Raw genomic sequence first — 25,405 nt, 5'->3', positions numbered from 1 at the left:
CTATTTTCTTCTTTATTTAGGGTCGATTATATTTTGAGAGAGGATAAATATTGGATAAGCCTACACCTGTTCGTGCATCAGTACTCTGAACTTCACTTGTGTAACGTTCTTGGCTTTTTCCTGGTGACTGCACAGACAAATTTTCTGTCATCGAGGAGCAGCGTTTGTGGAACGCCTTTGCCTTCTTGAATTGTTGTAAATTCGTCTCTCTCAGGGATTTCTGATTGAGCAAAGTCTTCTGTTGTGAAGATATCCGAATGGAACGGGAGGATTTCTCAGCTGTTTGGATTGCGGCTACGCTGGAACATGCAACTCGAAACAAACCGCTCACATCTGTCTTCTGCGTGTGGGTCTTGCTGTTTTGTGTGTGTGTGTATGTGGGGGGGGGGGTTAAGAGACGCGCGTAGTCTTTCTAACCATCTTGCAGCGTACTTGACTAATGCGCCTAACAGTTCAAAATAAATGTCACAAATCACAGACACTGCTTGGCTTCCGTGTTTGTTTCTAGTGCATACTACTTACGATGTACAACTTAAAGATTATGTAATTTTAAACTGAAAATTATATTTACCTGCTATAACCAATAAATCTGGACGAGCTCTTCAAGATTACATGTGATGGCGTCGCCATGGAAGCGATAACTGTATGTAGTTTTTCGTTCTCGGTCGGTGCCGCCAGTATAGATAAAATGTCACTGCTAACTCCTACTGGACATGTACTCTTACCCGACCTTTCCCGACTAGATTTATTAAAACCCTTAAAATACACAAACTGTTTAAACATTATCGTATTTGAGATACGAAAAACTTTAATGAAATTATTTAGGCTTGAATACAGCACAAGGGCAAAAATACCTAAGATGTTTCTAGTTATGCTTGCACTGAGACATGTTCCTTTCCTTGCATCTTCCATATGCTGTACAAAATATTACAGCCAAACACGCCATATAGATTGAACACTACGTCAAAACCCTAAATATAACGTTGTTATATCAGTTTTCCGCATATCTTACGACGGTTTTATCAGTAAATAAACAGCTGTTCACACGTCCTTTGCGCTTGCCACCATATTCTTAAGCACTGGCTTCGGTGACACAAGTGACCTTCTGTACAGTATTTGCAGCAGTGATCTCTATACCATCTGGATCTTGAACTTCAGTTATCTGATCGTGCCAGCCGTAGTTGCCCATACCTCGTTTCTTGCTAAACTACAACATAGCTGCTAGGAAAGTCACAAACAACGAAAAGAAAATACGTTTCGATTCCGCTCCCACACCAGCCTATTACATCACATGCTGACATAAAGTTCAAAACAAAAAATCAGTCTGCATTTCTTTGTTACGTACAGACAGATGGAAATTTGTATGCCAAACTACATCATGGCGGACGATGCGAAGCACATGGATCTGGAGCCACTCTGCAGTTCTGTACTCAAGGATCAGACTTTTACATCCAGGTCGTATAGAGATCACTGATTGCCATTCCAGTATTATGTGTCTGTGAAGCACCAGTTTTGATACATAGAAGGTAGTGTGAGAACAAATATGGTGAAGCAGAGGCCAGAGAATAAACTACGAGAACAAAAATAGTGGAGCATGTGTTCAAAAATTGTATTAGCAGAGTTAAGATGGTGGCTCAGGCGTACATGACGACGGGCTCTTCCATTGCTTATTGCAGTAAAACACTAGGTTGCGATTGGGAGAGCAAAAACTGCGCTTGCATGTGTATGTGTGTGTTTGTGACTGTGTGTGTGTGTGTGTGTGTATGTGTGTGTGTGTGTGTGTGTGTGTGTGTGTGTGTGTGTGTGTGTTTTCTTCTACTCAGAGCTTTGCTGTTTACCGAGTCCGCTGTTCTAAAATAGCTTCATTCCATAAAACTGAAATATGTTTCCTCGTTTCAACCGTTACTCAAACGTCAAAAGAGAAGATGTTAAGTGACCGCAAAATAATAATAAAAAAAAATAGAATAAGAAACAAAAATCATTTAGCAGTCTAAGGCTGCTCTGATTGAGATACTTTCCCTTTCTAACAGGTGTTTAGCGTGTCTGGCTTACGTAAAGGAGTGTATCAACGATTGCAAGAAAGTGCAGGTTACTTCTGTTTTCAGACTCAATCATCATATATACGGACCTAAAAACAGACTAAGAATTGCTTAGCAGTGTGCTGATCCACATCTGGAACGCAATACAGCGCCAATTCTGCTTGCAGGTATTCGACAATTCCTTGGTAGGTTTCTGAAGATGTGTAGCATTAAGCGTCTATGCATTTCCGGCAAAATGCGGGCTGTGGTTTGTGCTTGTAGAGATAGAGCCCGATAGCTTTCGAGACGTGTTCCATTGCGTTCAGAGACATCAGTGTAAGTTCAGTGTAATGCTCCGTAAACAACTGTAGCACGGCCCTGGGCCTGTAATACGGAGAGTTAGCCTGTTGGAAGGTGCCCTCGATCAAGCGTAAAAGGAAGCAAATGAGCCTCAGTAAGGTTCTCTTAGACCTCAGCTCTCATGGCATCTTTGGTTACTGCTACAGATCCCATGGATGTCAAACACAACATAATACTGCTTCAGCAAGTGTACGTTCGTAGCGTGGTAAACGTTTTGATCAACATTCGCCTGAACGACGGCGTATCCTGATATGATCTTCGACCTGGTGTAACAAGAAATGTCATTCATTTCCGTTGAGCCATGGTCTAATGTCCGTGATCTCTTGCGCCTACAGTTTCGTCATCATGAGAACATATGTCGCCGCCTATCCTTACATACATAGAACACAAGTCAGCAACCTTCACGCTCTGTAATATAGCATCGATGTCCAGTACTTTGTAGCCTGCTTGTGTTTTCACCGGACTTCACGCTCTTTCCATTTGGGCTCACGACAGCAGCACACGAAGAGCCAGCCAGTTTCTCCACTTACAACATGCTAATTTAGAGACTATGGGTCGCAACGGGCGATCCGACTAAAATTACCTGTCATTGTTATTTCAACGAATGTTGTGAAATCCTTGTTATCCAATATCGCATATAGCAAAATAGATAATTAGTTTACACCGTTTCGGCATATTCGGATCTGACAGATGTGGAGGGATACAAAATGGGAATAGCATTCAACATTAATGGTATTTACAAAATATTTTAACAAAGTTAGCGATCAGTGTGTCCCAGAATATAAAAATCAATGTCTAAGATAATAGCCTGATAACAACGCAATGGAATAAGCTGTCAAAAAATAACGTAAAAATCAATATAGAAGCAGCATAATATAAGTCTGTATAAGCCATAAATGACAAGATAATATCGTAAAAGTAGCATGAGAAGCATTATACTAAATGCATAGCTTCGAATTCTACCATATAAGATGAGCATACTCGTATAGTATTATAAGAATAGACAGGCACTATTCCGAGGACGTAAATTTAAAGACGAGCTTTTTCTTTAGGGCAAATACTATCACTGTAAGGCAGTCTTTTGGTTTGAATGTAGCCTCTTTGTTGATAAGAGCGTTAGATCAGGTACTGGGGGCAGAGGTAACTGCTTGAATAACTATACGTGATACTGGTCGGTTAACTGCTGCTGAGTATTGAGGACAGTACAGTCGTTAATCCAGTGGCGTGTTTCGGGTTCATGAAAAGGATTACAAGTCGAACAATGAAGAAGTTGCAATTTATATAAAACAGAATTCACATTTTTGGGGCTCATTATATCCGCATAAGGGACAGGAAACGCAGTTAATACGAACCTATTCAAAATTCTCCATTTATACATAAAAAGTAACTGAATCATCTATTTAGTTCTGTTGGTTTTAGTGGAAATATGTCAGGGGCATGCTTCCAATGATCCTTCTTTAACTGGTCTGTCGTGGGCAAAAGTCCGATTTTGGGAAGAAAATTGTCTCAGAAGTTTGAGCGCTAGGCAGGCATTGGCACAAGATGAGACAATCACTCTCATATCAACGAACGTTTCTGTCTGGAAACGTATAGTAGTAAGTACTGTACTGGTGTTGAATTGTTTCAAAATTTTGGAGAAAATAAGGACGAGCAAAGAACAATTGCTCTTAGTAGTAGAACCCTTAGATGGTTTGAAAGAAACTATAGAATAGCTTGAAGAGAAATACTTCTTATCACCAGCTCCTTTCAGACGCTCAAAACCTACTTGTTGGGAGCATCCTGATCATAGAACATCTTTTAAGAAATCTCATCTACTGATAGCACATTAACAAGATTGTCCCTATTTCTCAGTAGTTTGGCAGATTAAAAAGAACAAAACATACTTTTGGAGGCACAATACTGATTTTAGAACATTACATTTCTTCGAGAAGTGTCAGCTGCTGCACTGTAGATTAACTTGATGAACACTATTACCCAAACAGTCTGAATTTAAATGTGAGTTATTTGAAAGGGATAGAAAATATAGTGCAATATACTTTGTGAAGGTTACCATTAGGGAATTTACCCAGTAATGAGTTGTTATTGGGTTACAGGATTAAAAATTTTGTACATCAAACGAAGTAAATCTGGAAGGGAAATGCAAAATATCTGTAAGAATCTGAACAATGACCAAAGTGAAGATGAAATAAGTAAAATGTTAGGTAAAACTTGGGTATGAAAGAAGATAATAAAAATTGTATGTTATATGATGAAGTACTATTCCAAAGTAGTATTGAAAACATACGCTATTTGAGAGTGTGTTGGATCAACACACAGATAGGAGCATTGGTTATTTTAATTTAAGTTATTGTCATGAGAAGACAAACAAATTCGAAGAAAAACGTAAAGAGAGAAAGATTAGAAGTGGACACAAATATTTTTATAATTTGATTCTATGTCTTACATTGAGAACAAGGTGAGAGAGTAGGTGGAATGAGTGAATTAGTGAATAAATGTTTTCGGGACTATCTACCATTTATGAAACTTAATAACATAGGTTTGGAAAACTTGGGAAAATAGTACATAGTATTAACGTATGTTAACTTGAAAAAATCAGGTAGAGAAAGAAAAAGGAGGCATTGATAAAGTTAGGAAGAGAAAGCACTGCATCTATTATCAGAATAAATTTCGTTAAATCGTGAAATAGTCTGTTTCAGTCCATATTGAGTTATAAGCCTATTTAGTAGCAGGATTACGTAAAAAAATATTTTCTGTTCTGCAAACTCTGTTTTGTAGACATGTTAGTGGTATAGGGGACTCTCAGTAAAGCAAACTCAGGATTGTGAGGGTTAGACGAAGTCTCCAGGCTCCATTGCACTACATGCTACCGGAAGTACTCCGTGCCTTACACTGTAACATGGCTTACGCAATACAGATTTAGATTATAACTTAAGGTTATTAAAACTATATGCTACAGTTAGCGTAATTAATAACAACAGTTGATAGATTCAACGCTCATGCTACTCACATTCATTCATCGTGATCTATAACCACAAAACTGGTAATTAATGATTTATCACTTTTCGTTCGGTTCATTCCTTACAGCAACTGACAAAAATAAGTTGTGATAAATGTAACTTACTAACAGTTAACAACCATGTGCCAGCTTTTACGGGCAATGCTATATCACTAAATAACCGAACCGAATATCACAATACACCACAAGTTATAATCTCTCAGCAACCCACTTCTACTTTTTTAATACTGAGTGATATGTTGTCGCCCATGTATGTTAAACACAAATGGTCGATTCAACAGAGCGTGTTGTTGTTGTTGTGGTCTTCGGTCTGGTTTGATGCAGCTCTCCATGCTACTCTATCCTGTGCAAGCTTCTTCATCTCCGAGTAACTACTACAACCTATATACTTCTGAATATGCTTAATGTATTCATCTCTTTGTCTCCCTCTAAAATTTTTGCCTTCCAAGCTTCCCTTCAATAATAGATTAGTAATCCCTTGATGCCTCAGAACGTGTCCTACCTACCGATCCCTTCTTATACCCAAGTTGTGCTACAAACTCCTGTCAATTCTATTCAGTACCTCCTCATTAGTTACGGGACCTACCCATCTAATCTTCAGCATTGTTCTGTAGCACCACATTTCGAAAGCTTCTATTCTTTTCTTGTCTAAACTTGTTATCATCCGTGTTTCACTTCCATACATGGCTACGCTCCTTTGCCATATGTAGTTACATATTATGACAGTCAAGTGCGTTTAAAACTGGACCTGACTTTCCCCAGGAGATAAAAGACTGTTTTAGTTCAGGAGGAGCTGAACAGTTTACGAGTAAATCGTTCAAGTGTTCCACAGTTTTCTGACCAAACTCCTGTATAGATCTTACTTCCAAACAGTCCTCCAAGAATTGCGATGACATGGTTTTCTCGTTTGCGCAGATGGTGGCGGTGCCGGCGGTGATTGGCTGGGTCCTCTGTCCCGTGCTGTCCCGCGCCGTCACAAAGACCGCCAAGGAGCACCAGGAAGCCCACCGGCAGCTGCCGTTGCCCGTCTGGCTCCCAGTCGACGTCTACGCGTCTCCCACGTACGAATTCCTGTACGTCGTCCAGTCCTTCTGCTCCCTGGTCACATCTCAGTCCTGCCTCAGTGTAGACAGCTTCTTTGTTCATATGATGTTGATGGTGGCCGCCGAGTTGGAAGTTTTGAACTGCAACCTTTCTTCCATGGAACACACCAATTCGACGAGAACTGAGGGAGAGCGATTTTTTTCTGGACATGAACGAAATGGCGAACGATTGGCAGTACTTGACAGCGGCCAAGTGGTTGATCAACATACATTGCCAAAGAACACTGCACACGGGCGGCTTCATCGACAGTTGCTGAAGAACGTGCTTCACCATCAGGCAATCCTAAGGTTAGCATTGCAAATATCATGCACAATAGACTCTACAGACCTCCTCATTGTCTTTTCTTTTCATTTTGGCTTCTGATTCCACATGTCTCTGTGAGGCCCCAAACTAAGGCTATAAGCAGCTATCAGCTCCATTAGTTTAGGGGACTGTTTCTGAGAGTAAATACTATATAATTGTCTGCCATATCCTTTGTCACAGGGAACAAGTGTACCTCTATGCAAATTACAGACATAAAACCAACTGTAGAGAACTTACCATCAAATAACAAACAACACACCGAAGCATAAGCAAGTATCCAATACCAGAATGAAGAAGTATTTGAAGAAAATAACTCTCAAATCTTTTGTGAAATAATTTGTCTAAAAGTAAAAAAACATAACAGATGAGAGAAACATTTTAGACGCCTGTAAATTCTGCTCCAGACGTTTTGCAATAAGTGAAGCACGTAAAATATTTCTTCAGCATATTTTGTTTCTTAATTTTAGACAAATCATTTCACAAAAAATTGCCGTTTCTTTCAACCTTTTTTATTTTCAAGTTAGAAAGGAAGAAATATAGTATAATGTTAAATAACAACTACTTTGTTTTTGTTCTTTTACTTTTACTTGTTATTGAGCCTTAAATGTGCAACTTTTCTACCAAGAAGTAACGGAAGAATCCATAAATAAGACGTGAAGTATAGTATATTTAAATCTCGATTACTATTATATTATTAATAAGAGTTCATATAGATCAACAGAAAGCAAAGTTATTTCAAATTACATTGTAATTTGATATTACTTTTATATTTTCAACACAAAAGAAAGAATTCCACAACTTTAACACCAGTCTAACGTTTTATATGCAACATTTCTAGGCCCATTCACATAGCTAGGAGCAGCTGCTCATGAAATATTTAAGTTTTTCCTCAAATTTCTAATTTTTCAACCATCCTACCTAATTTCAAGCATTTAAATATTTTATTTTATTAATTTATTTTTTGCAAAATAAAACGTCATACTGGTCAGTTTGATACCCCATTTTTCCGTTTTATACTCTTCGTTTGGCTATTTAAGTGCGGATGACAATTTTCTCTCAACTCGCTAGTTTGAAAAATTTTTGACAATTAACTTCACTGTTTTCAAGCAGTTAAAACTATTTTTCAAAGCTGGACTTCATTCTGGTTAATTTGATAAGCAAATTGTCCATTTGAGATTCCTCAGGTGTCTATGAAAATTCAATCAAATATCCATAGTGTAATTTCCCTTAATGAAGCAGATTACTTTCAAGCAAATAGTTTCTCACTTTGGTGGATTTGATGCTCCATTTGCCATTTTCCGTGTCTTCATTTGGCTATGTAAATTCTGAAAATATCCGTTTTGTAATTTCTAGGAAGCCTTTAGTTCGCTCTGCTTCAACATTTCATCAAAAATTACTACTAATTGAACTGAAAGCTGCAGAAGTAACATTACTCTCAGCATGAGTATTTACGAATCGTCATTAAATATTCAAGCTTTAGGTGATAACTGACTGAACATAAATCACTTAATTCTATACCGAGAATAAAATGGTGTAACGGGTGTAGGAGGTGTAGGATTCGTAACGAATAGGAAAGTAGGGCGAAGAGGGAGTTCTTGTGAACAGTTCTGTGATAGGGGTGTTCTTGTCAAAATTGACTGCTAATCAATACCGACAAAGGTAGTTCACGTATACGTGCCAACGTCGCAATCTGAAGATGAAGAGATAGAGAGAGCATATGAGGATACTGAAAGGGTAATACAATACATAAAGGGAGATTAAAATCTAATAGCCATGGGGGACTGGAATGCAGTTGTAGAGGAAAGAGCAGAAGAAAAGATTACACGAGATTATGGGCTTGGGACAAGGAATGAGAGAGGAGAAAGATTAATTGAGTTCTGTAATAAACGTCATCTAGTAATGGCGAATACTCTGTTCAAGAATCACAAGAGGAGGAAATATACTTGGAAAGGGTCGGGGAATACGGGAAGATCTCATTTATGTTACGTCATGTTTGGACAGAGATTCCGAAATCAGATACTGGATTGTAAGGTGTACTCAGAAGTAGATATAGTCTCAGATCACAATGTAGAAGTGATGAAGAGTAGGCTGAAGTTTAAGAGATTAGTCAGGACGAATCAATACGCAAGGAAGTGGGATACGGAACTACTAAAGGATGACGAGATATTCTTGAAGTTCTCTAAGGCTGTAGATACAGCAATAAGGAATAGCTCAGTAGCCAGTACATATTAAGAGGAATAGCCATCCCTAAAATGAGCAATCACAGAAGTTGGAAAGAAAAATATGGGTACAAAGAAGGTAACTGCGAAGAAACCATGGTGAACAGAAGAAATACTTCAATTGATCGATGAAAGGAGGAAGTACAAAAATGTTCCGGGAAACTCAGGAATACAAAAATACAAGTCGCTGAGGAATGAAATAAATAGGAAGTGCAAGGAAGCTAAGACGAAATAGCTGCATAAAAAATGTGAAGAAATCGAAAAAGAGATGATTGTCGGAAGGATTGACACAGCATACAAGAAAGTCAAAAACACCTTCGGTGACACTAAAAGCAAGGGTGGTAACATTAAGAGTGGAATAGGAACTCCACTGTTAAATGCAGATGAGAGAGAAGATAGGAGGAAACAGTACACCGAAGGCCTCTATGAGAGGGAAGAGTTGTTTGATGTGATAGAAGAAGAAACAGGAGTCGATTTAGAAGAGGGAGGGGATTCAGTATTAGAATCAGAGATTAAAAGTGCTTTGGAGGACTTAAGATCAAATAAGGTAGAAGGGACAGAAAACATTCCATCAAAATTTCTACAATTAGTGATGGAAGTGGCAACAAAACGACTGTTCACGTCGGTGTGTAGAATGTATGAGTCTGGCGACATACCATCTGACTTTCGGAACAGCATCATCCACAAAATTCCGAAGACGGCAAGTGCTGACAAATGCGAGAATTATGGCACAATCAGCTTAACAGCTCATGCATCCAAGTTGCTTGCAATAATAATATAGAGAAGAATGGAAACGAAAATTGAGGATGCGCCAGATGACGATCATTTAGGCTTTAGGAAAGGTAAAGGCGCGAGAGAGGCAATTCTGACTTTGCGGTTAATAATGGAAGCAAGACTAAAGAAAAATCAAGACACGTTCATAGGATTTGTCGACTTGGAAAAAGCGTTCTACAATGTAAAATGGTGCAAGATGTTCGAAATTCTGAAAAAAGTAGGGGTAAGCTACAGGGAGAGACGGGTCATATACAATATGTACAGCAGCCAAGAGGGAATAATAAGAGTGGACGACCAAGAACGAAGTGCTAGTATAAAAAATGGTGTAAGATAAGGTGTAGCCTTTCGCCCCTACTGTCCAATCTGTACATCGAGGAAGCAGTGATGGAAATAAAGGAAAAGTTCAGGAAAAGAATTAAAATTCAAGGTGAAAGGATATCAATGATATGATTCACTGATGACATTGCTATCCTGAGTGAAAGTGGAGAAGAACTACCTTATGTGCTGAATGAAATGAACAGTCTAAAGGGTGGTTCAAATGGTTCAAATGGCTCTGAGCACTATGGGACTTAACATCTATGGTCATCAGTCCCCTAGAACTTAGAACTACTTAAACCTAACTAAACTAAGGACATCACACAACACCCAGTCATCACGAGGCAGAGAAAATCTCTGACCCCGCCGGGAAGCGAACCCGGGACCCCGTGCTCGGGAAGTGAGAACGCCACCGCGAGACCACGAGCTGCGGACAGTCTAAAGGGTGGACTGAGAGTAAATCGAAGAAAGACGAAAATAATATATTTGATGACGAGAGAACTTCGTGACTTGCAACAAACTTAACTCATAGGTTCAAATCCTTACCAAACTTTTTCTCGCTGACAACCGCCGCAAAATTATGAAAGGAGAAAAATTTATCGCTTACTGTATTTTCGCTGTTCACGCAGTAAAAGAGTCGCATCATTCATGCCGTCTATTAAAACACATCTTATATACACCATGACCTTCAATAGAAGTGTTTTCTTCGTCAAAACCGGTTTTCGCGTTTTATAACCCATCACCAGTGGCATCCAACACAAACAGTATGTGCATTGATTTTTACAAAATGATAACATTACATATATAGAAGTCATATAAGTCTACTTACATTGTGCACTTCTATAGCAATGACATGCTTGTCAGTTAATACCACAGGATCTGAAAATAAAATAGTACACAGTTTGTCATGTAGAGTAAACATGGAACTCGCAGGTCAAGGAGTCCACATTACCTAGCTTTTGTTATTTCCAAGATGATATTTATATTGTCTGTGACACGTATTCACATAATTATGAAAATTACAATTTTTGACAGTGGTATCTGAAGGCAGAATATACAAAAGACATGATACTGCAAAATAATGCAACATATCACTTCAAATGAGACAATTTTTCATTTCCAGGACATAAACTTAAAACCAAAATTATTCAGTTAAAACAGTGTTGAAATTTTGATGCCTATATACATCTTTTTCTGTAACCCTTTTTGTTTATTAAGTACGTTGTCTGGCTGTTTTGCCATATGTATGTACATATATCAAATTCTTCTAGAATACATAATAAACTTTGATTCAAGAGTAGGCCTATATCATTCAACAGTAGGCCATTAACTTCCGTTACTTTTAACTGACAGTAAAACTGATATAAAGTGTTTCTACACTAACATACTTGAGAGTATGTGATCACTCTCAACGCTAGTAAACTGTACATAGGACATTCTCTAATATCAAAGGAATTACTTGAGCAGAATACAAAAAATAAGAGTAGTTCATAAAATTTTACTTTTACGGAGAAGAGTGCTTTACCTGCTGCAAAACACGCAGTATATTACAAAGCCGTAATTTTAATAATTGTGGGAACCCCAGAATTGCCCTCTTTCTCTCTAAATCGTAAGAAGTTTTATGATTCTTTGCAGTTTACCAATACCAGTTTTGTCAAAAAACAAGTTGATACATATCACAACTGTTCTTCAAGAGCAACTGACTCAGAACCAGCTCGCTAATAAACCATTTAAAAAACCTGTCCTTAAATAACCTTTTGATACATAGTGACAACTTTAGGTATTTTACATTGTTTTTTGTGTGGTACGTACATTTCACATAACTGGGATTATTACAAGATGGTTTTATATTGGAACAATGTTTAGCAATCGGGTTTAAATGTTAAGAAATCGCAAAAGTCTTACAAAACACAAGTTTCTCGCCATGAGAATAGGTTTGGTTAAAAAATTTCATTTAACATTTACAAAGTAGGAAGGAGCATCTGATCTTACAAATCCTACCACAGTGCAACCATTTGACCACAAACACTGGAAAATATCACAATTACTTAGTAAAATGAAAACCTGTATTATAACTGAAGTAACTCTTTGTGAGCGTCTTCATGATATTTTATTTATAATAACCTCACCTCAATACCTTTGGCATGTCAAGTTGCGGTGCAGTTTGTAGCTTTCCTCTGGTATAAACAGAGTGAGCAGCTGAGAGCGTTCGCATTTCATAATAAACTTGTCTGCTAATTGGCCGGCCGCGTGGCCGTGCGGTTCTAGGCGCTTCACTCTGGAACCGCGTGACCGCTACGGTCGCAGGTTCGAATCCTGCCTCGGGCATGGATGTGTGTGATGTCCTTAGGTTAGTTAGGTTTAAGTAGTTCTAAGTTCTAGGGGACTGATGACCGCAGATGTTGTCCCATATTTCTCAGAGCCATTTGAACCATTTGTCAGCTAAATGTCTAATTTAGTTGTACATGCACACAGTCCATTAAGTTTCGCTACTGCTTTGAGTCCCACACTCGTGTTTAGAAGGCCTCAGTGCCTGTTCCATTGTAGCTGTCCTTTCTTTTCGGTCCTGGAATAATAAAACGATATGTGCAGTTACGAATTCCACGTTAATAACCGTAGCAGTTAGAGTAGGTTGTTACTGTGACACTATGGCCAACTTTAATAGATGCTTGGTGGGAAGCTAAGAGGTTTGTGTTTGCCTTTACCGAGCCTTTAGTATAAGTTGGCACAGTGCGGTAGGCTGGTCACTTTCGTGGGAAGGTTAACCCTGGTTCCTTTAGGGCAGCTCGCCACTGTTCGCTGGTACCTTCGTAAGATCGGTTGCTCGTAAGAACCTCTCCTCAATAGTTTGGTTAAAATTTGAAGTTGTATAAATTTTCGGTCTAACTGAAGTCCTAACACTTTTCTCTTATACACTGATGCGACAAAAGTTATGAGGTACCTCGTAAAACCATGTCGGACCTCCTTTCGCCCGGCGTAGTGCAGCAACTCGACGTGGCAGGGACTCAACAAGTCGTTGCAAGTCCCCAGCATAAATATTGAGCCAAGCTGCCTCTATAGCTGCACATAATTGTGAAAGTCTTGTCGGTGCAGGATTTTTAGCATGAACTGATCTCTCGATTATGTCCCATAAACGTTCGGTAGGATTCATGTCTGGCGATCTGGCTGGCGAAACAGATTATCTCGAATTGTCCAGAATGTTCTCCTGACCAGTCGCTAACAATTGTGGTCAGGTGACACGGCGCATTTTATTCCATAAAAAATCCATAGTTTTTGGCAACACGAAGTCCGTAAATGGCTGCAAATGGGCTCCAAGTAGCCGAACATAACCATTTCCAGTCAATGATCGGTTCAGTAGGGCCAGAGGACTCAATCCCTTACATGTAAACACAGTCTACACCATTATGGACCTGCCACCAGCTTGCACAATGGCTTGTTGATGAATAGGATCCATGACTTCGTGGTGTCTCCACTCACTTGAGCCGTACCATAAGTTCTTATCAACCGAAATCGGAACTTATTCGACCAGGGCACGATTTCCCAGTCGTCTAGTGTCCAACTGATATGATTACGAACTCGGGGCAAGTGCTGCACGTGATTTCGCTCAGTTATCAAAGGCTCTCGCGTCGGTCGTCTATTGCCATAGCCAATTAACGCCAAATTTCGCCGCACTGTCCTAACGTATACTTTCGTCGTACGTCTCACATTGATTTCTACGGTTATTTCAAGCAGTGTTGCTTGTCTATTAGCACTGACAACTCCCGCAAACACCACTGTTCTCGGCTTTAAGTGAATGCCGTCGGCCACTGCGTCATCCTTAGTGAGAGTTAATGCCTGAAATGTGGTGTTCTTGGCACGCTATTGACACTGTGGATCTCGGAATATTGAGTATTCAATTCCCATTCATCCAGCTGCAATTATTATTACGCGTTCAAAGTCTGTCAAATCCCGTCGGACGGACATAATCACTTCGGGAACTTTTTCACATGAAACACCTGAGTGTGAATGACGGCTCCGCCAATACGCTGCCCCTTTGCACGTTGTGTACTAAATAATACCGCCATCTGTATACGTGCATATCGCTAGCCATGATTTTTGGCACCTCAGCCTAGCTTTATAGTCAACTAGTTGCTGAGGTGACATTTATTTTAATGTCGCGAAAGTAAATGCATTGAAATTTATGGGATTTCCTAAGCCTTTGTTTGATTTCACTAGTCAACTGAACACATGGAGGTGAGATTTCAACAAGCTTCTGTTTTTCGAAGAGCGACATGCGTGTGCATAATACGTATCTCTGTGATTTTGCCACTGATTTTTCAATTCGTTTAATTCCGCGCCTCCCGTGTCCGGCACTTGTTTTGTTCATTACCATCGCGTTTTAGTTTAAGACCCATCAGCTCTCGCTTCTTCTTACGTTTCTGATAAATTCTATCCAGTTTCGATCCATTTATCCTGAAATTGCTACTTGTTAGTTACTTGCTTTGTTCATTAACATGACGTGTTAGTGTTCCGGTTTAAAAGCCCTTTTGTACTGTAACTTTCGACATCTTTTTCCTATACTGTGGATTTAAATTAAATGTCTTTCTGAGGTTATGTTTTGATCTTCGTTTGTGTATTTTGATGGTAACTTTACATATTCATTCCACGTGCTAAAATCGAGGGAGCAGCAGCTCTTTGTTAGCGACGTGTGGTCATGCTGAATGATCTTTGCTATTTTTCTTTTCTCCTCATAGTAAATCTCATAAATTGGTTCTGAGTGTTACGTGCGTATATTTAACCCATCCTTTGATTATCCCCGTTTCATAAACCACGATTTTAGTAGTGGATTCAGACCATGGTTTAAGATTTATCATGCATGGAACTTGGTATATATCTGCACCGATAAAATTTTTTATGTTCACAAGCGCTTTAATTCAGATAACGTAGTCAATAAATGTTCATTTTACCCGTAATTATATACAAGTTTTGGATAAATGAAATTCATTCCACGCCCAAACCATCTCAGATCCAGGGCATGTCCCACAGCGCTTCCTTACGCAATAATTAAATACAGGTAACTGTTCATCATGAACTATGATTATTTAAATTAGCCCATGGTTGCATCTTACATTCTTAAATACGCTATCTAGCCAGAGCACATATTGTTCAGGGTGCAGCCGCACTCTTTAAATGAGCAAATTTTCGCAAAGAACGCCAACTAGCGTAGAGCAGCTATCACTCTATTTTTCTCTTTAGTATTACAATACTTTACAACCAGCGTAGCAGCCTTTTACAACGAAGCCTTCCAAAATATAACCACGTGTTCACAAATTCATAAAAATTACCTTAACACATGCTATGTTACACATATTGTAACATAGCTGTCTGTTCTGTTAATAGTTCCCTGTTTTAATACACAGATAAACTGACAACTCAGTTGTGCCATAAAACATGTCAGTTCCTTGTAAACCTTTATATATCAAATTTTACAGTTACGTTTACATCGTTATTTGAACTTTTCGTACTGAGATATAAAAAAAGGAATATTTACTGAGTTACAAAATATAGTGCCAAAAATAAATCACGTAACCATAACATATGTTTTAAAGTTAATTGTTTGAGAATGAGGTCATACAGTAAATGTACTGCGTATTTATAATGTTAATATTGTACACAATTTTACGATTTTTTTTTCAGCAAATACCTTAGTGTACATAGTGCAGTGCTTTTCGTTCAGTCGTTTTATTGCTTTCTTCTGTATAAAAGTAAACAGTAACTGTTTACTTGAAGGTCTGAACACTGATGTTTTCATATTTGCATGCGTATTTCACGAGCGTTACTATCTCCTGAGCCTAGTAATGCACGGAAGTCCATAATTATAGATCTATATCTTTGACAACGGTTTGTTGCTTAATCCTTGACCACATTCAGAGTTCGAATATAACAAATTTCCTTGGTCAGAAAAGCTTCTCACGTGGTATACTACAAATCATGGATGGAGGGCAGCAGGCAGGTTCCATATTCGTAAACTTCCGGGAGGCGTTTGACATCATGCCGCACTGAGACTCTTGACGAAACTCCGAGCATGCGGATTAGGTTCTTGGATACGCTATGTGATCAAAAGTATCCGGACACCTCCAAAAACAAACGTTTTTCATATTAGGTGCATTGTGCTACCACCTACTGCCTACTGCCATATCAGCGACATCAGTAATCACTACACATCGTGAGAGACCAGAATGCGGCGCTCCGCGGAACTCACGGACTTGGTGGTCAGGTGACTGGGTGTCACTTGTGTCATACGTCTATACGCGAGATTCCCACATTCCTAAACATCCCTAGGTCCATTGTTTCCGATGTGATAGTGGAGTGGAAATGTAAAGGGACACGTACATTACAAAAGCGTATAGGCCGACCTCGCCTGTTGACTGACAGAGACCGCCGACAGTTGGAGAGGGTCGTAATGTGTAATAGGCAGACATCTATCCAGACCATCACACAAGAATTCCAAGCTGCATCAGAATCCACTGCAAGTACTATGACAGTTAGGCGGGAGGTGAGAAAATTTGGATTTCATGACCGAGCGGATGCTCATAAGTCACACATCACGGCGGTAAATGCCAAACGACGCCTCACTTGGTGTAAGGAGCATAAACAGTGGACGACTGAACAGTGGAAAAACATTGTGTGGAGTGACGAATCACGGTACACCATGTGGCGATCCGATGACAGGCTGTGGGTATGGTGAATACCCGGTGAACGTCATCTGCCAGCGTGTGTAGTGTTAACAGTAAATATCGGAAGCGGTTGTGTTATGGTGTGGTCGTGTTTCCCATGCTGGGGGCTTGCACCCCATGTTGTTTTGCGTGGCGCTATCACAGCAGAGGCCTACATTGATGTTTTAAGCACCTACTTGCTTCCCAATATTGAAGAGTTGAAGAGCAATTCGGGGATGGCGACTGCATGTTTCAACACAATCGAGCGCCTGTTCACAATGCACGGCCTGTGGCGGAGTGGTTACACGACAATAACATCCCTGTAATGGACTGGCCTGCAGAGTCCTGACCTGAATCCTACAGAACACCTTTGGGATGTTTTGGGACGCCGAATTCGTGCCAGGCCTCACCGATCGGCATCGATACCTCTCCTCAGTGCAGCACTCCGTGAAGAGTGGGCTGCCATTATCCGAGACACCTTCCAACACCTGATTGAACGTATGAATACAGAGTGTCATCAAGGATAAGGGTGGGCCAACACCATGTTGAATCCCAGCATTGCCGATATAGGGCACCACGATCTTGTAAGTCATTTTCAGCCAGGTGTGCGGATATTTTTGGTCACATAGTGCATGTGAATGGCTCGAAGATTTTTTAAGAGATAGAACCTAGTAGGTTGTCCTCGACCGTGAATGTTCATCAGAGGTAAGGGTATCGTCAGGAGTGCCCTGGGAAGTGTGATAAGTCCAGTCTTATTCTCTACATACATGAATAAACTGACAGAGTGAGCAGTAATTTACGGCTGTTCTCTGATAACACTGGGCTGTACGGGAAGGTGTCGTCGTTGAATGACTGTAGGAGGATACTAGAAGACTTAGGCACAATTTCTAATGGGTGTGATGAATATCAGCGAGCTCTAAATGTAGAAAAAAGATGTAAGTAAATGCGTACGAATAGGAAAACCAATGCTGTAACGTTGTAATACAGCATTAATAGTGTGCGAGAATTCTTTGAAAGTGTTCTTCATCTGTGAAGGAGACGGCGTGTAGAAAGGTAGTGGGATCCATTCCTATTACTTGAGTGTTTGGGTTGTTCGCCAGGTCTGATTCAGAAAGATATCGATGCAGTTCAGAGGCGTGCGGCTAGATTTGTTACCGGTAGGTAAGATCAGCAAGCAAGTATTACGGAGATACTTCGTGAACTCAAATATTGTGCGAGATGCATTTGGGAAGTGGGGAAAGACTGGGTAAAAGAAATTCATACACATCACCGAGAGTTAGTTCTAGCATCATAAGCAAAACGCGGAGAAAGGGGAGAATATCTTTCTGCCTCAGGATGTTAGTCTAAGGCATACAGGAGCGAAATAAGTAGCGTGAAAAGCTGCTGATGTTTTGAAGTGAATACAGAATCACGAGATCGTATAAAACGTACCATTTGTAACATTTTATTATTTTTGAATGACAACAGCTTAAACGATATTTCATCCTAAAAAACGTACTGTCTGTATGTTTTTTGTTGCTACCACCGTCTGTACAACAAACATTTCTCCTGAGTTATCACAATAATTATATTTAGAAAGGACTCTGAATGCGCTCCAGGCTTTTTTTCACAACATAAGAAAAGTGTAAATATGCGAGTCCAGTATTCAATTTTTTACCCACTTAGCTAATAATATCTCAAAATGTTTATTCCTTTACTAATCTCATAGCTTGGCCAGGATCGTGTTATAGGTGGCCGACAGAATTCCTATTCTTAAGACTTCATTCGCACAGCGTAATTGTTTAAATACGCTACCGAAAAGTATCCCACGTGTCGAAAATTCAGTAACGTCGTCAGGAAAAGTGGTGTTGTTACATATCCGCACACCATTAAAAAGTTCTTGCCATAAATAAAACTAAATTAAGAACACAGTGATGCGTTTTCGGAACACATTGTTACCAGCTCCATCTTCGTGCAATGAACAGTTTATAAGTTTGCGCGCGTTTAGTGAAATATGTTACGACCGCGTTGCGTGCGGCATCTGGAACTCCTCTCCACGACTCCACGTGTTCCCGTTTCAACAGAGTATACTTCCTCTGGCGCGAACAGAGGTATAACGAGAGTCCTGCTTCGCATGTGCGAGTTGCACGTGGGATAGGAAAGGGGTAGAAATGATGCTGTTGGACAATCTACCCTTCGCCACAAGCTGAGACGTATGTGGATGCATGTACTGGTACAGATTTGTGGACGATGTAAGATACACGATCTGCCAAAGGAAATAACTACTTTCATATGGCCATAAATATAATCGATCTGGGCTTAAGAATAACGAAATGGAACAGCAAAGAAAATTTTGATAGAAGACGGATTGTAAGAAATGTAATAATAAAAAATAAAATGTAGCTTCAAAACTAGGAAGAATAAATATAAACAGTGCCACACAGTTCTATTGGTAACGTAAATAACAGTCATGTGGTACAGAGACACTGTCGTATTCTACACTGAATTTGCAGATGATTAAGCTCCAGGGATTTAACCATAATGTACAACACATCCCTTGAGCGAAAGATTGTGAGCAGTGATTGGGAAAGAAAACCACAGGCCGCAGCTGCATGCAACAAGGGTAACAGAAGTGACCCGCACAGCTGATGTCCGTTGTCATTGACTTCCAACTGTGGCAGAATGTCAGAACATATTCTGAGCTCAAACATGATGAAGTTTCTCGAACAGAATATCGAGTTCCATGACAACCACCGTGGATTCCGAAATAATTGCTTTTCTCATGTGACATCCTGCAAGCAATGAGGAAAAACAGGTAGCTACATTATTTTCTGACATCTGAAAAGATTTAACTAGATGCCACGCCAACTTTGAATAATAAAAGTACGATTATATAGTACATCCAACAACGGGTGGACAGTCATCGACAATAGTAGAAGCAACTTCAAGCATGCCCCAGGGACATTTATTGTTCGTACTGTATATTATTGACATAACTGACAAGATTAATATCAGCCTGTATGTTATGTGTTTATTAACAATGAAGTACTGCTCCCAAAAGAGCTGCAGAAATTTTTAGTAAGTGAAGCCAGGACTGGTAGTTAGCCTTGACTGTACAGCAATGTAAAATTGTGTACTTAATAAAACGAAAAAAGTATAACATCCTATGAATACATTATCAGTGATTCACAATTGGAATTAGTCAACTCGAACAATTAGAAGGGCCAGTAAAATAAAAACGAGATAGATGGAAAAACGCAATTAAATTGTTTATTTCAAAAGCAGTCTCCATAACTGTTAATAGGTTTATCCCATTGTGAGACAAGAAGACCGACCCACATGTTGGCACTGGTTGTTCCACTATGAGGCATAAGCTTCGCTGGGAAGTCGTTACACATCCTACATACTGTCCCGATAGGTCCCCGTGCGATTTCCATATTTCTTGAGCCCTGAAGAAAGACATTTGCGCCCATAGATTTGCTTCGGAGAAGGAGGTGCACGCCTGGGTAAGATCACGGTTCCATAGGCAACAGAAAACATTTTTCCATGAGGGCAGCGACCGCCTTGTCTTCCAATGAGATAAATGTATTAACAGTTATGGCGATTACTTTTGAAATAACGAATAGGTTACTCACTCTTTAGGGTTCCGTATCTCAGTCGGTATGAAAGTAACCCTCATAGAATGACTCTGTTGTCTGTCTGTCTGTCCCTCTGTCTGTCTGTCCCTCTGTTAACACCCCTTTTTTTCGGGACAGGTCTATCGTCTCTTGGCAGTATGAAAACTTCAAGGTTTTAAGGCAATTCATTCAAAAGATACGGCTATTTGTGTCGCATACATTGATACTCGGAAGTTCACTCCTCATAACCTATAGGGTGCTCCCGTTTGATCTAGAATCATAAAATTTAGCAGGAAGCAAGACTTAATAGTTCACGTAAAGGAAAAAACAGAAGACTGTTAATTTATAACTACAGCACAAAAATTAAATCGTGTCCTTTTTTTTCAGTCAGTCGTCTGACTGGTTTAATGGTGCCCCCCACAAAATCCTCTTTTGTGCCAACCTCTTCATCTCAGAGTACCGCTTGCAACCTATGTCCTTATGTCCTCAATTATTTGCTGGATGTATTCCAGTCTCTGTCTTCCTCTACATTTTTTACCCTCTGCGGCTGCCTCGTCTCTCTAGTACAGCGGAAGTTATTCGCTAATGTTTTAACAGTTGTCCTATCATCGTGTCCCTTCTTCTTGCCAGTGTTTTCCATATATTCCTCTCCTCTACTATTCTGCGCAGAATCTCCTCATTCCTTACCGTGTCAGTCCACCTGATTTTCAACATTCTTCTGTAGCACCACATCTCAAATGTTTCGATTATCTTCTGTTCCGGTTTTCCCACAGTCCACTCTCACTAACATACAATGCTGAGCTCAAAACGTAGATTCTCGGATATTTATTCCTTAAATGAAGGTCTATGTTCCATACTTCTCTTGGACAGTAATGCCTTTTTTGCCAGTGCTCGTCTGATTTCTTATGTTCTCATTGCTCCCTCCGTCATGAGTTAGTTTGCTGCGCAGGTAGTAGAATCCCTTAACTTCATCTACGTTATAAGCATCAGTCCTCATGTTAAGTTTCTAGCTGTTCTCATTTCTGTTACTTCTTATTACTTTCGTCTTTCTTCGATTTACTCTGAATCCATATTCTGTACTGCGTAGATTGTTCATTCCAGTCTGCAGATCCTGCAATTCTTCTTCACTTTCAGTGAGGATAGCAATGTCATCAGCGAATCTTAACATTGATATTCTTTCGTCTTGAATTTTAATTCCACTGTTGAGCCATTCCTTTATTTCAATCATTGATTCTTCGATGTATAGATTGAACAGCAGCGCAAAAGGCTACATCCCTGTCTTACACCCTTTTTAATACAAGCACTTCTGCTTCTACTATTCCCTCTTGGCTCCTGTTCATGTTTATATTACCCGTCTCTCCCTATAGTTTACCACTTTTTTCTTCATAATTTGAACATCTTGTACCATTTGACACTATCGAACGCTTTTTCCAGCTCGAGAAAATCCTATGAACGTGTCTTGATTATTCTTTAATCTTTCTTGCATATCAGCCGCAACGGCTACCTCTCTGGTGCCCTTAGCTTCCCTAAAGCCAAACTGACCCTCATGCATCACATTCAGGTCTCAAGTAGAAATGTATGTCAAATGGTTGAGGTTTACGGCCTTTGGCGGTGTAATTAGTTTAAGCTTCTAAGTTAATGCGGTCAAAAGATACGGGTATATATGTAACACCTTTTGTTGTTTGTTGTTGTGGTCTTCAGTCCAGAGACTGGTTTGATGCAGCTCTCCATGCTACTCTATCCTGTGCAAGGTTCTTCATCTCCCAGTACCTACTGCAACCTACATCCTTCTGAATCTGCTTAGTGCATTCATCTCTTGGTCTTCCTCTACGATTTTTACCCTCCACGCTGCCCTCCAATACCACCCCTCCAATACCAATCTGGTGATCCCTTGATGCCTCAGAACATATCCTACTCAACCGATCACCTCTTCGAGTCAAATTGTGCCACAAATTCCTCTTCTCCACAATTCAATTTCGTACCTCCTCATTAGTTATGTGATCTACCCATTTAATTTTCAACATTCTTCTGTAGCACCACATTTCTAAAGCTTCTGTTCTCTTCTTGTCTAAACTTTTTATCGTACGTGTTTCGCATCCGTACAAGGCTACACTCCGTACAAATACTTTTAGAAAAGATTTCCTGACAATTAAATGTATACTCGATGTTAATAAATTTCTCTTCTTCAGAAAGGCTTTTCTTGCCATTGCCAGTCTACATTTTATATCCTCTCTACTTCGACCATCATCAGTTATTTTGCTCCTCACATAGCAAAACTCATCTACTATTTTGACTGTCTCATTTCCTAATCTAATTCCCTCAGTATCACCTCATTTAATTAGATTATTTTCCATTATACTTGTTTTGCTTTTGTTGATGTTCATCTTATATCCTCCTTTGAAGACACTGTTCATTCCGTTCAACTGCCCTTCCGGGTCCTTTGCTGTGTCTGACAGAATTACACTGTCATCCGCAAACCTCAAACTTTTTATTTCTTCTCCATGGATTTTAAATCCTACTCCGAATTTTTCTTTTGTTTCCTTTACTGCTTGCCAATATATAGATTGAATAACATCGGGGGTAGGCTACAATCCTGTCTCACTCCCTTCCCAACCACTGCTTCATGCCCCTCGACATTTCGATACTCGTGAATTCATTCATCAAATCCTGTAGATGAACTACCTATACAGAAGCAAGATTTGGTGGTGTAGCGGTACAACTAGTGCCTGAAAACCGAGGGTTACGGATACGTTCGTTGTACGTCGCACACTGATTTTTCCGTTATTGTTTCACGATGTGTTGCTTGTCTATTAGCAAAGACAGCCGTACACAAACGTCGCTCCTCTCGCTTGTTACGTAAAGGCTGCCAGCCACTACGTTGCCCGTGGCGAGAGGCAGTGCATGAAATTTGGTATTCTCGTCACACTCTGGACACTGTAGATCTAGTATTATTCAATTAGCTCATGATTTACGAAATGGAATGTCCCATGGGTCTAGCTCCAACTACCATTCCGCGTTCAAAGTCTGTTAATTCCCGTAGGGCGGCCCTAATCACGTCAGAAACATTTTGACATAAATCGCCTGAGTAAAAATGAAAGCTCTGCCAATGCACTGCCCCTTTATACCCTGTGTGTGCGATACTATCGCCACTTGTATGTGTGAATATAGCTATCCGACGACTTTTGTCATCTCTAAATACAAGGTATATAGAACATCAAATACAATCCAGTCACTCTACTCACAGCAACATAAGAACCTGACAGTAGCAGATAGGTACAGACTTATTTATGTAATTCTACGTACATGTGGGTGACTGGCATAAATTTCAAAATAAAAGACAAGGATACGTAATAAAATGGAAATTTGCGTTGTGGTGGAAAAGGAGACATTCGTTTTCGTTTCTGCGGCGACGAACAGGATGAAGTCGTTTCTTCAGTTTCCTGAGAGTACCATAATACACTTCAGAGTTGCTCGTTGCTCCATGAGAGATGACAACAAACAGAACGACCGCTTCAGATCCCCAGCAAACCTTCGCCATTACTTTACCGGCTGATGGTGCGTCTTTCAACTTTTTCTGTGTGAGTACCCCAACTGGTGGCTGAGTGTGTCAGCTCTATCATCGGAAACGCCAGTGATCCGTCGCCATCTCGAATGAGAGTGTAACAGTGCAGGTGTCACAGCCATGTGTGGACGGCCAGCTTTGTGCGAGCTTGTTGTGATTATAAAAGACGCCTCGTCCAATGTCTCTTCGTGCTTCTGTTCACTGCCAAGTTTCCGGAGAAGTTCTGGAAGCTGCTATGAATGTCTGTGGTGCTCTGATTTTTCGCAATAAGAAATACCCGAACAGAGCAGAGTGAAAATACTACGCTATTCAGGTTTTCTGCCCCACACACCTTGTTTTAGAATCCAGACGCTGAAAGAAATCTACATACTGGAACATGCATAAAAATCAACATAGCGGAGAATCTGTAAAAATGGGCACAGGCATAAGTATGGAAGTACGGTCACCCCTCCCTAAAGGGGTGTGAGGGATGCTGCAGCCTGGTGCCCTGGAATGTAACTGGAGCTGCTTATTGATACAATGCAGCAGCGAGCAGCTGGGACCTTTCTAGTACTTAGGATGCAACATTGGTTGTAGTGTTTGTTCTGGACTAAAGACCTTTGGCGGGTATGTGATATACTTTACCTTTTTTTTACTTATGTTTAGTTTAAAGCAATTTCTCAGTGACATCCGGAAAACGAAATCCAAAGCTAGATACGTTTTTACTCATCCATGTCTGTAGACTGCATTCGATAGTAGCCATCTTACTTCGGTAGTGTTAGTTTAAATATGGGCCCCAATGTAAAGATCACAATATTCCCAGGGGCCCTCAAACCCAGATTCTCCGTTCGCGCCGGCCAGGGTGGCCGTGCGATTCTAGGCGCTACAGTCTGGAACCGCGTGACCGCTACGGTCGCAGGTTCGAATCCTGCCTCGGGCATGGATGTGTGTGGTGTCCTTAGGTTAGTTAGGTTTAAGTAGTTCTAAGTTATAGGGGACTGATGACCTTAGAAGTTAAGTCCCATAGTGCTCAGAGCCATTTGAACCATTTTTTTTTCTCCGTTCGCCAGATCTTCTGTTCCCAGTATTAAGAATAGAATCACCACCCGGGAACGCCACGCATCAAGTGCTAGTCTCGGGAACGTGGTACAAGTGTCACTTGAGAAAGTCGTTTGATAGAAGGGCTTCAAAAAAGAGGCCTTTGAATTTTACCGGGGTTGGAAGCCGGCTAGAGAGCAGCGTTGGAAGGCCAAACGCCCCCAGAAAAAGAAAATTCAATCCACGAAATGAACAGATTCTTCATTAGACTCGTGCGATCCTCACCTAGTGGACAGGGATGAATGACCTGGACATCATAATCGATGAGGATACATCTGACACGAACTATGCAACCCGCATCTTCCGTGATGAAAAATTCTCTCACTTACGCTGCGCCGTGACTAAAAGAGTGATTTACATTTGCAA

The 25,405-nt window shown here is 40.2% G+C and overlaps 1 protein-coding gene across 1 annotated transcript in view; it reads left to right on the top strand.

Moving 5' to 3' along the window:
* Window positions 1-25,405, top strand: part of LOC126201452 (odorant receptor Or1-like) — a 95,615-nt gene that overhangs the window by 44,866 nt on the left and 25,344 nt on the right. The window contains exon 3 of the mRNA XM_049936790.1: window positions 6,310-6,785. Within this exon, the coding sequence (XP_049792747.1) occupies window positions 6,310-6,785 (476 nt within the window). The remainder of the gene's footprint in view (window positions 1-6,309; window positions 6,786-25,405) is intronic.

Source organism: Schistocerca nitens, chromosome 1, assembly GCF_023898315.1.
Source record: "Schistocerca nitens isolate TAMUIC-IGC-003100 chromosome 1, iqSchNite1.1, whole genome shotgun sequence".
NCBI classification, from domain to species: domain Eukaryota; kingdom Metazoa; phylum Arthropoda; class Insecta; order Orthoptera; family Acrididae; genus Schistocerca; species Schistocerca nitens.
Note: the sequence above shows the minus strand (reverse complement) of the source record. Positions and strands in the feature narration are given on the sequence as shown.